Source organism: Vigna unguiculata, chromosome 3, assembly GCF_004118075.2.
Source record: "Vigna unguiculata cultivar IT97K-499-35 chromosome 3, ASM411807v1, whole genome shotgun sequence".
NCBI lineage: Eukaryota > Viridiplantae > Streptophyta > Magnoliopsida > Fabales > Fabaceae > Vigna > Vigna unguiculata.
Window position 1 is genome coordinate 8,804,101 of NC_040281.1, and position 13,257 is coordinate 8,817,357.

Sequence of the window (13,257 nt, forward strand, 5' to 3'; positions counted from 1 at the left end):
CTACATTTAAAGTTATTCAACACATATTAATAACACCAATAAATATATAACCTTTTAAAAATAGATTTTTGAAATAATATTTATTATAATTATAAATGTATTTAATATAATTAGAGTAAAAAGAGGATGAATTTAATGATATGATATATCAGGAAGAAAAAAATTAATATTTCAATTAAAGCATAATTCAGTTTCATTCCATTTCATCTGACAAAGGCTACATTTATTTTGAAACGATGTAATTGATTAACAAAATAATAATTTTATTGATAAGGCATGAAAAATAGTTTTGAATTTTATTTTGAAAATAAAAGTGCTGAATTTGAACTAATTCAAATATTTTTCCTCCAAAAACTGAACCATCGGTAATAGCAATAGCATAGAATGCAAACACGAAACTGGAGAGTTAAAGAAAAGAAAATCTTAAAAGCCCAAATGTGTTAAAGAAAAAGACAAAAAAGGTGTTCTAAGGAATCATGTGATGACCAATCTTCACAATCCCATAAAAGGGTGATATTTCTGCGATCAACAAATCGAAAAAAAGAAACTCTCTCTCTCTCTCTCTGTCTTTCTCTCTCATCTTTGGCTTCAAAGTTGGGTTGGTTTGACCCATGAACTGCAACACATTAATTAAAGAGGACCATCGTCACAAGCGATGTGTCCTCTTAGGACAGTTATGCAATTTATATTAAATTCCAAAATTCACACAACTCACTCAGTTTAGCATTAAAATAAATAAAAAAGCAACATTAATTTTTCCCAAATCCCCAAGAAAGGAAAAAACACACAATTTCTGAGAAGCTAAGCTTGTGGTTTCTCATTCTCAGCCAAAGGTGAAAGAGGAGAGTGAGAGAAGGTGCTCGTCACATCATCATTACTCTTGCTTCTTCCTTCCAAATTCCAATGACCCATTTCTTTGTTTTTCATTCTGTTGCAGTTCCTGAGGAAAAGACACGAGCTTCTCTCTTCTGCGCACTGGATCGGGTTCTGGGAATTGAAGGTTAGGTTCAAAAGGGGCTGTGTTGATCTGCACCAAGATGCTTAATTTGCGCTGAAAAACCCATTCATACGCAAGTCTCGGTTTCGGAGATGAACCAGTTAGTTGAAAGCTCAACGAATTCTCAAAGGGTCTCTAGAGTTCAAGCTCCACTGGTGAGTCCAATGGACTGTTATCTTTTTTATTATCGAATCAGTTATGTTGTTTTGAATCGGATAACTTTTTCTCCATTCTTTTAGTTTCAGCTTTTTTGTGTGTTTGTGTTGATAAAAAGGTTCAATTTACCAGCTTTGTGTTTGAGGTTTTGTTTAACCGGACATTCTATCATTCTCTGATCGTGTTTGGAAGAGAGGCAAATACCTAAGGTGATTGTAAGTTGCAACTTCAGTCAATTGGGCAAAAAGCTCTCTGTTATTTCTAGGGCTCTTGTGTCTGACCAAGTCAAAATTAGATTTTACAAGTCTCTTGCTGCCTCAACATACATTGTGTGTTGGCTTCCTATATTCTAATTCTACATTAGCATGATATACTAGACTAAGAAGTTCTACGCAGCTTAACATTTATTGAGTTGCCAACCTCCATCGTCCATATTCCGCACCTTTGACTGAGAATGCTACGATTTCTTTTCACGTATACTGAGAATGCTCCATTCCAAGGTCTCATATCACTAGTTTATTAGCAGGAATGAACCCAAAACCTTTTTGTCGATGCTATTCGGTCTTGCTAATTGCAAGTTGTTCTTAGCTAGTGTTTTTACGAATGAGAAATGTTAGCTTCCTTACTCTACGCCCTTGACAGAAATTGTTACAATTTTTTTATTGTGCTAAATTAGTAACAAGGAGGATTTTCTTTGTATGCCTTCTCCGGTATATTGGGTTTGAAGCTTAAGAATTTGTTGGAACTAGGATACATTCCCTTTTTTTTATTGGGGAGGATGTGGGGTAGAATACATTTTTTCATTTTCTCTTTTTCTTTGTTCCTCTTGATTATCCATTAAACACTATCAGGTTACATGCAGAGGATAAATTAAATTCATGTTTTATAACTAAACCTTTTTCCTGATCATACTATTCTTTAAAGTTCTTCTGCTCATCAATATCACAATCGGGGGTCCTTGTCATTCTCTACTTTTGAAAATTATCAGTTATCACCAATCTTGTATATAGTTCTGCTTATCTACTTTTTTCCTCCTCATTAGTTTTCTGAACTGTTTTATATTTCCTTTTATTTTGGTTCTCTCATCTCTTCCCTGTAAAGTTAATTAATATTAGTACTCTCTGTGTATCTAAATTAAAGCATTGGTCGTGATATTCCCTTTTCGGTTAGCTAAATTAAAACCTTCAGCTGAGGGCAGTATCTTGCTCAACCCTGTTTAATCAATTATTTCACTTTGTCACATCCTTTTATGATCCTTGAAAATTATTGCTTGTCAGTGTCCTCACTCATTCTGGAAGTATAACTTACTTGATATTTATGTATGTGTAACAAGTGCAGGTTGCAGGTACTTGAAGTTTTCAATGATTTCATTTTTATTAACTAGGGGTTAATTTATCAATGATTATCTCCTTATTTTCACATTCAAACTCGTGTTTTCTCTGATCATATCCTAATTCTCCCTGTTTTCTCTTGAAATATTCTCTTATTTGTATTCTATATGTGTATCATAATGGTACATGTAACACCTTTATTTAAGCCTCAATAACAGAAATCAAGTGATTTATTTGATCTTGTTTTTCTTTTTGCACGATAATTGAGCATTAATTGCATGTATTTGAATTCCAATATATTGCACATCTATCCTTTATTTTTTCTTTTCTAAAATTTTAGGATTGCTGGACCTAAGGACGGTGTAAATAGAACATTTTAGTTTAGTCGAAGCTGAAGTGTTATGACATTTGTTATCGGACCTAAGGAATAACAGTGTTTCTCCAAAGACAAGCTCTGTTTGAATTTTTTTATTGCCGATGGTGGGTCCTGGATTGTCAATGTGCAAACAAGGATCTGATTTTTTGTTTCTTATAAATTGTTGCAATCAGAGAACAGACCATTCCACCAAAGAGAATCAGTGAACAGAGCAGAACATGTGGGTTGAGAGGATTAGGCTGAATGTAACATAGAGACAGCTTTTTTATTTCAATAATGTTCGGAGTTGGTAGAATGTAATGGAACTCAACTTTCCACGTCTTTACAAAAGTGATAGCTTCCAAACCAAATTTAAGGGGTATGCATACATCTGCAACTAGGTAGTAGGTACTATATTTGTGCCATTTTAGAAATATCATTGTTGACTACAGTGCCTTCCCATCTTTCTGAATCTTAATAGGAGATCTTGCTTACAGATGCTAAATATATGTTACTGAGGTGTGTAGGTTTCCTCCCTTGCACCTGCCTTTTTCTGATATTCCTTTGACTCTGGAAAAGCCTGCCCCTCGTCATATTCATTGCAGCACTCATGGGATTTGTATCATTCTTGACTCTGAGATGTCATCATGTAAATGGTGATTGGGTGTATCTGTTTGTATGTAGTGTTACAACTTATTGTCCTCTAACTTGTATTAAAATTTGTCTAAAATCATGATTATGAACTCAAACTGTCACTTCTTCACAAATCTGAGTTTGTGAAGTCAAATTCCAGTACATGTATACATAGCTGCTCCTTTTTTTTTTTAATCCTATATGAATCATTAACAAAAGCTAATGTAACCTTGCTTGGTCTTATGATTTTATGATGCATGTGATGGAATGCTTTACTAGTTTTTCATCTCACCATCCCACTTACAGCATCGAAAATTCCTTGGCTGCATCATATATAATATTTTTAATACTTAATCTGACCTTCCTAGGAAAATAAAATTTCTAGCTTGATAAATAAATAATAATTTAATGTTTGACAAGTCAACGAATTGCTATGTTAGTGGTCTGGAACTAATGTTTTTGCTGAAGAAAACTGTACAAGAATTTTCAGTTCTATGGAACCTTGAACTAGGGCATGGAAAAAATAAGTAAAGCTTGCTGTCTTGTGAATATGATCTTTGACGTTAGGCATATACATATTTTTAGTGGAATCTTTTTCGTATTTTCAACATACTAACATGGAGAATTTCACAGGTTGACTCTGTTTCTTGCTACTGTAAAGTAGATTCAGGCTTGAAAACAGTTGCTGGGGCAAGAAAATTTGTTCCTGGGTCGAAATTATGCATCCAACCTGACATAAACCCAAATGCTCACAGGAGCAAAAACTCACGCAGAGAGAGGACAAGAGTTCAGCCTCCTCTTCTTCCTGGTCTTCCTGATGATCTTGCTATCGCATGTTTGATTCGGGTACCTCGGGTTGAGCACGGTAAACTGCGTTCAGTCTGCAAGAGATGGCATCGTCTCCTGTCCGGAAATTTCTTTTATTCACTCAGGAGAAGTCTTGGAATGGCGGAAGAATGGGTTTATGTCATCAAAAGAGATCGCGATAAAAGAATTTCATTGCATGCTTTTGATCCCATCTACCAGCTGTGGCAATCCCTTCCACCTGTTCCTGGGGAATATTCTGAAGCATTGGGATTTGGCTGTGCAGTTCTCAGTGGTTGTCACCTGTACTTATTTGGTGGAAAAGATCCTCTGAAAGGATCTATGAGACGTGTTATTTTCTACAATGCTCGTACCAATAAATGGCACAGAGCACCAGATATGCTGCGGAAACGCCATTTGTTTGGTGCTTGTGTAATAAACAACTGTCTCTATGTTGCCGGAGGGGAATGTGAAGGAATCCAAAGAACTCTCCGATCTGCTGAAGTTTACGACCCCAACCGGAACAGGTGGAGCTTTATCTCAGAGATGACCACAGCAATGGTGCCCTTTATCGGCGTTGTTCATAATGGCACATGGTTTTTGAAGGGTCTTGGATCAAACCGCAACGTGGTATGCGAATCGTATTCACAGGAAACCGATACCTGGACCCCGGTGAGTAATGGAATGGTCGACGGTTGGCGCAACCCTAGCATATCCCTGAATGGACAACTGTATGCACTTGATTGCCAAGATGGGTGCAAACTGAAAGTGTATGACAGAGCAAGTGATTCATGGAAGAAGTTCATGGATAGCAGACTCCATCTGGGTAGTTCTCGAGCTCTTGATGCTGCTGCTCTTGTTCCTCTTAATGGAAAACTGTGCATTATACGCAACAACATGAGCATTAGTCTTGTTGATGTTTCGAGTGCGAATGGACGCGTGGAAAACAATCCTCAGCTTTGGGAAAACATTGCTGGAAAAGGTCATGTGAGATCTTTAGTTAGAAATTTATGGTCTACTATAGCAGGGCGTGGTAGTTTGAAGAGTCACATTGTTCATTGTCAGGTTCTTCAAGCCTGAGGTAAAATTGTTGATTTTGAAAGGTCATTGCTTTACAATCATGAATGAATTGAATAGGGAGCAGATATTGTAAATGTTGTTTCACTCTCAGCCTGTGCCTTTTCCCATTTCCTTTCTTTACAATATATTAGGTTGTAAGACATGTTTTTGGGCTGTATATGATTCATTACAAAACATCACAAAAACATTTCAATCTCTGCTCAACTTTATTTATTTTAGTAAGCAGGGAGAATAGCATATCAGATTCCATCTTCTGCCAAAACCAATTTCAATGTATGATTCAAAATCCTTACTGAGAAGTCTATACTTGGTATTTTACTGAACTTTGAGCAAAATTGATTTTGATGCTACTAGCCTTTTGAATGTTTGGTGAACAACATATATAGTATGTTTGATGGAGATTTTCTTTAGAAAGTGATTTATTTTTACAAGGAATTGGAGAGAGATTTTTAAAACAATTTGAAATTTAATTTCTATGCCTGCAATTTTAAATTTTATCCATATAGTAAGAATTTGAAATTTTTGCTACTCTTCCTTTTATTATACTTATACTTTTTTTTTTTCTATTCTCAAATTCACCAATACCGCTAGTTTGACTTCGGTTGTGTCAAATTTGATAAATATTGGACCATTGTTGATATGATTGAAATTGACCCGATATCATTTTTTCTATTGATAGGTTTCTTACATTATGATTTTTTTTTTAGTATACATTGCCCAAGACTTTTCATTATTGACGTTGATCATGTTTTTCAACGTGTTTACTCGATGTCGATCAAATTGATGTTGATCAAATTTATCTTTTCAAGAATATTTTTCCTCCAATATAGCTCAAACTTGTTTCTTAATCAATGTTAATAAAGGTTTATAGACAATCTTTACAAGATTTTTTTATTAAATGTTAATTAGAGTTTTTATTTTATTTTATTTATGTTTGTAGTAATTATTTTTTGACGAAAAATAATGTATTAACACCTCAAACAATCACTTGACACTAGGGATGGCAACGGGGCGGGGCGGGGATGGGTTTCGCTATCCCATACCCATCCCCGCATAAAAAATTCATCCCCATCTCCATACCCAAACCCAACGGGTATCAAACTTTTTTCCCATCCCCATCCCCACCGGGTAACGGGTATAATCTCGTACCCATACCCGTACCCGTGTTCTAACTACTCCAATATTAATTTTTATAAAAGAAAAAAAATTACGGTAAAGAAAACATAATATTATGAAATATTCAATATTAGGAGGATTTTCTTCGATGCCAAATACCTTAAAATAAATTATAATTGTTTACATTTTATATTAGAATACCAAATAAAATTTCATGTGAACCAAAACATTTGTTAAATTTGCAAACTACAACATTGATGAACTTAGTTGATAAAATTAAAAAATATTTCAAAAAAATATAAAAGGAAAACAAATATTTAAATTAAAATATATTTTAAATGTTTGTTTACTTCAATTTTTTAAATTCTAATGAATATCTTTTTTATACACTAATAAAAGTTATAATATATCACTTGATCAAAATGACACAAAGAATAAATAATAAACATAATAATAAAAGGAAAACAAATATTCAAATTAAAATATATTTTAAATGTTTGTTTACTTCAATTTTTTAAATTATAATGAATCTCTTTTTTATACACTAATAAAAGTTATAATACATCACTTGATCAAAATGACACAAAGAACAAATAATAAACATAATAATAAAATTTTGACATAGATTTTGTATCTTTTGAACTTCAATATATGTTGGATAGTGACAAAAAAATATTCATAGCAATTACATTAAATTTTTATATTGTAGTAAATAAAAGTTATTTATACAATTAAAGTGGAAAAAATTACAGTATGATTAATAGTGAGTTATAAAATAACAAATAATTAGATAGAATATATCGAAATATTATTCTACATGATGAAAATAAACAATAAATAAAAATATTAAAAGACTAACAAATGTGTGTTTTAGAAATAATTTGAGAGACTATCGAAAGAAATCGCACAAAGGAAATCAAATGTATAATTAAGGTATGATAAAATGAAAAATACCTTACAGAACTAATTATTAAATTATGTTTGAAGTGGTTAAAATTAAATAGAAATATCATTAGTGACCAAAAAATTTGTCATTAAATTACATATAAATTAGTAATTAAATTGGTCACTAAATCAAGTACAGATTCGATCATTGAATCGGTCACTAATTTAGTCATTGATTCAGACAATAAATCAACTACTACCACCAATGACGAAAAATAGTGACTGATATGGGTTACTGACTAAATCAGTCACCATTTCATGTTTTTCTTGTAGTGAATTATCATATACTATTCCTAAATATCATTATATATATATATATATATATATATATATATATATATATATAAAATTTTAACCACTTCAAACAGAATTTAAAGTGAAAAAATTACATTATGATTAATAATGAGTTATAAAATAAAAAATAATTAGATAGAATATATCGAAATATTATTCTACATGATGAAAATAAAAAAAATAAATAAAAATATTAAAAAAACTAACAAATGTGTGTTTTAGAAATAATTTGAGAGACTATCGAAAAAAATCACACAAAGGAAATCAAATGTATAACTAAGGTATGATAAGACGAAAAATATCTTAGAGAATTAAGAAAACTTTTCAAATATTAACATATAATTAATGGTTGAAAAATAACGAAAATTATTTTAATGAAACAAAAGAGTTATTCAAATTAAACAAAAGTTAATAATAATAATAAGTAAAGAATTTTTTTTATATTATCTTAAATTGAGAGTATAAACATTCTCATGTGAAAGAAAAATTTATAATAAATAAAAATATTAAAAAATAATATAAATATTCAAATGTGAGGCATAATTTTTTTTTAATTAACATACATCATTTTAACATAATTACATAAAGGTTATGATAAGATAAAAAATATATTGGAGATGAGAATGAGTTTCATGACAAATGAAATAATTAAAAGAAATAAAAAATAGAAAAAAATATATATATATATAGGGGTTACTTGATTAATTGTGAATATTTTAATAATTTAAACGAGAATGGAGACATGGCGGGGACGGGTATTATGGCGGGTATATGTACATCCCCATACCCATCCCCATACCCAACTGAAAAAGTCGGGGATTCCCCATACCCATACCCATACCCAGTCAATGCGGGGATTCCCCGTCAAAACGGGGACGGGTTCGGGCAATACCCACGGGGACGGGTTTATTTGCCATCTCTACTTGACAATCTATTTTAATGGGTAATTTAGAAAAATAAACAATTGCAATAGTAACGAAAAAAGGAGGGCAAAATAGTAAATATCAAATTGTTGTATAAATTTGTTAGTGTCGTCATATAATTTTTTTATTGATGCCACCAACGCTATAAAGTTTGTTACAATTTTTTTTATTCATGTTAGTTTGGACAATTTTTTAGGTCATATCGATCGAAAAGTAGATAAAAAAAAACACATCGAAAAAATCATAGACTTTCATCTAACAACAACCTTAACTAAAATTAACGACATTACATCACCCATTAATATTTTTTCATTACTAAACTTCTTTAATATTAAGATAAATTTTTATAGTCGGCTATTATCTAAATATCCTATTCACACAACAACATTAAAATCCAGAAAATTAAAATTACTTTATCTAGGAAAAAAATATTTAAATGAAAGTCATTGATATTCAACGTATTTGAATTTTTTGATTAATCTTTAGATCCAAACACAGAGTAACTAAACACATTCTAACAACGAAAGAATTTTTCATCACTGAAGTATATCAAACATTTTTGTATTGCTCTCAATTTTAAGAAACAATCACACCTGGTTTTGTCCGAGTTGGTAGATAGATCAAGTGATAAAAGTTGGAAAAAAAGTGTCTCAAAGGTCGTGGATTTAATTTTTGCAAAGGAATCCTATTTTTTTATTTCTAATATTTATTTCTTGACGTGATTTAGTATAAACTATTGATTAATGTATCACTATTTTTTTTTTGAAAAATATCGATAACTCACACTAGATCACGTGAGATAATAAAGGATAAGAGTTAAAGAATAACCGTTATAATATGAATTTTTGAATATATAAGATTGATGGGAGTAAGAAAGATTATGGATACAACTTTTTTCATTAACAAAAATTTAACAACTTGGATAAAAGAAAAAATAATGAATCGAAGCAATTCCACAATCTGATATCACTGAGCTCCTCTGTTGATCATATCCTGAAAACGTCTGAAGGAATTTTCCCTCTCAATCTTCAACTGTTTGCGGAAGTTGTTGATGAATGCATCAGCCATTTTATTGACGTCTTCTTTCTCATTCTCCATCACTATCTTTCTGCTCATCAATAACTTCTTCCTCTCTGAACTTTCACTTTCACCGTTACTCCTCTTGTTGCTCAAGCTCTTTCCATAATCCATGGTAGAAGACAAGACAACGCAAAACTCTAAGCTCAAAGAGAAAGTGATTTTGGTGTGGAATGACTTCTTGGTTCCTCAAACATCTAACATTTATACTCGCAATCTAAGCATGTGTTTAGCATGCCCACAAATCTAAGAAAAAACATGGAAAGTGGAAACACTTGAAGTGAGTGTTTTTTTGTTTGTCTTTACGTAAATGCAAAAGTTGGCAACATTTTAATATTACTCAACTTGCCTTGGCATCGTGGTTTTTAGCTATTGTTAACTAAAAAGTAAGCTTTTTTTTTCTTTTTAAATAAAATATTTCAATGGGAACATTGTTAATCACGATAGCTGCCATAAATATATAAACGTGTAAACGTGTTTGAATTCTTGGTCAAGATTTGACAAACAAACTATATTGTATTGAAACTTTAGCACCATATGTTATATAAAATGCAATCACTTTTTACTTTTTTTTTTTACAATTTATTTTATGTGTATGTATTTCGAAATACACCTTGAAATCATAGGAAAAGTTTTGAATCCAATTTGCCAATGAGGTGATCTAACTCTGACTCTGCTCATACCTCGGAAACTTTTAAAATAAAATGAGGATTTAATTAAAGACTACCAAAATACTAATTAATTTTCTAAAGTTCAGAAACTTTTAAAAAGAAATTAGATTTTGTAAAGACTACCAACAAGTTGAAATAAGATAATTCAATTCATCTTAAAAAGTAGGTTGAGTTTATTTTTAAAATTCAAATCCCCTCCAAATTAATTTCATGTCATATCTCAGTTTGAAAAGTAGTTTACTTCATTTTTTTTTCTTTATTTATTTGTCTATAAGTACTTACTAAGAAATTAAAGCTTAACCTTTTTAACAAATAAATACAGTGAAAAACTAATAATACTAATTTTGAATAAAAATATTCTAAAATTGCCGAAAAACAATGGTCTTCCTGATACAGCGAGCACAAAAAATAGAACCTTTTTTAATATAATTATCAATCCTTCCCAGAGGTACTAAATTAAATTCATATATATTTTTCTAGAACTTAAAGATACACACTAAAAACTATTTTCTTTTCTCTATCTATATTGGATATATTGGATTTTTTTTATTGAACTTTTGGAGTGTTTTCTTTCCTAGGTGGTGGGTGTGATAGGAAGAAAAAGAATGAAAGGTTGTGAAACAAAATTATTAAGGATTTTTATTCAAATAATTTTTATATTTTTATGATAATTAATTTGAACTTGGTTAAAAAAAGTATTTGTTTAATTTATTCATTATTACTTCTCCGTATAACCCTATGAAATAAATTTTTAATCAAATTGTTATTCATTTCTTATTTATCAATACTTTGATATCTCTACGCAAATTTATTAATATAGAAATTATTGTAAAATAGAACAAATGAGAATAAACAATTTATTTAAAACCACGTTAATATCTAAATGATCATAGTACTTTGTAAACTTTAAAGTTATTTCACCAAATAAAGGAATTTTTTTTATATTATTTGTTTGAAAATTTTTATAAAAATAAAACAATTTTAACAAAAATTAATTTTAATATTTAAAACAAAAAGTAAATAACAATGAATGTGAATAATAATAAAAAATAGTGTAGTGTCAAAATACCGTTGTCTACCCATAAATTATACTTTTTCCTTTTTGTAAAATGTCACTTTTAAAATTTTAAAGTTGTTATGATATCAGTCCGGTCAGTGATCATGATCAAAGACAGAAAAAGACTAGTGACCAACAATATAAATGATAAAGATGATTTAACAAAAATATTATAAGAACTACTATTAAAAAATTTTATATTTAATGTGATTTTTCTTACAAATTTATTAAAGAATTTATAATAATTTATTTTTTCTGTTATTTTTTCTAAAAATTTTAATTAGTATTTAATTTCTTCGTATGTAATTATTTTTTATAAAATTATAAAATTTACAAGTATTTTTTACAAAATTTGTAATAAAAAGTATTTTGTAAAAGTTATTTTGTAAAAAAATTGGTAGCAATTTTTTGCAAATTTTTTTTTACAATAAATTTGTAAGTATCTCTTAAGAACAAATTTTCAAAACAAAACTAACAAAAAATATGAGTTTTTTTTAGCAATAACTAAAATATAAAAAAAATAAGGTAAATTACAAGGATTATAAGTGTATTTAAGCTAATTTTAATTACTCTCTTCTACTTTAGTTCACTTATTGAATATTTTATTTCTTTAACATGAAAAATATGAATAAAATGTAATAAACACAAAATGAACATTTTGCACCAAAGAATTAAAGAAAAAACATTAACTCAAGCAATAAATCATTTACCACTTGTTTTATACGTATAAATGAGATTTTTTAAGATAAATAGAAAATAAATATTGTATTACTTTAAAGGTTGTACATATTATAAAATAAATTCGTTTTTAATTTCTCTATAACACTTAAACTTTTTAAAGTTAGAAAACTTCAGACTTTTATGTAAAATGGTTTTTTTTTTTTTTTATTTGGTTCGAATACACTCTCTAGAAGACAGATAAGTTTGAACTATCAGATTATCAGTTCTTTATATCTATTTTCTTCTACATCTGTGATTTGTGTTGCAATAATCAATCTGTTAATTTGAATTTATAGTAAAGAGGTTAGTTTTGACAAGGCTTCTTTGAAGCAAGATAGGATTTTCCTAACTCTTCCATTTTTTATGTATTTTTTCTTGAATAGCCCAAAATTTTAAGGTAAGTTATTTAAATTTAGTTCATTTGGATTTACTTGAGTAAAAAGTTACGTCAGATAATAATGATGTTTGGTCCAGATGTAATTATTTTAATGTAGATTGACCTTTAAATAAAAAAATAGTGATTGTTTGTGTTCTTGAATATTTAATCAAAGTAGATTTAGAGAATATGAATCAATTAGATCAAGTGATTAGTCTCAAGCAAGTTAGAACTTCTATAGTTCTTATGTTTCCTAAGTATTTTTGTTAAAGAACATAAAATTTCAAGGAAACCATTTAAATTTAGTTAACTTGAACAAAAGTATTTCATAGTTTAAACTTTTAAGCATTCTCTATGTATCCTTTTTTTTATTTCTTATAATTAACTATAGTTAATTTAAAAGAATAAATAAAAAATATTAATTAATATATTTTAAACAATAACGAATGAATTTTAAATTAAGATAACATTTTTTTCTAAATACGCAATTTAAGTTAATTATCACGTTACTTTATACCCTATTAACTCAATAATTTACTTATAACATTTTAATCTTTTATTAGAAAAAAATTTACTCAATACTTTTAATTTAGTTTCTGCATATTAAGTTATAAAATAACTTACAACTTGTTAATATATCATAGATAGGGATCTTATTTCTGCATACAAAAACAATAAAATACTTTAACCTTTTAGAATTGCCAATTATAATATATTAAAAC

The 13,257-nt window shown here is 29.2% G+C and overlaps 1 protein-coding gene across 2 annotated transcripts; it reads left to right on the forward strand.

Moving 5' to 3' along the window:
- The first annotated feature begins 547 nt into the window (after window positions 1–547).
- On the forward strand, window positions 548–5,618 carry LOC114178421 (F-box/kelch-repeat protein At1g55270). Of its 2 annotated transcripts, none has more exons than XM_028064312.1 (3): window positions 548–856; window positions 938–1,152; window positions 4,106–5,618. In XM_028064312.1, the coding sequence occupies exons 2-3, from the start codon at window positions 1,090–1,092 to the stop codon at window positions 5,354–5,356; spliced, it is 1,314 nt and encodes a 437-aa protein (XP_027920113.1). In that variant the 5' UTR covers window positions 548–856; window positions 938–1,089; the 3' UTR covers window positions 5,357–5,618. The 2 variants fall into 2 exon arrangements, with proteins under 2 accessions (XP_027920113.1, XP_027920114.1); XM_028064313.1 differs by having other exon boundaries at window positions 564–833.
- Window positions 5,619–13,257: the final 7,639 nt, after the last annotated feature.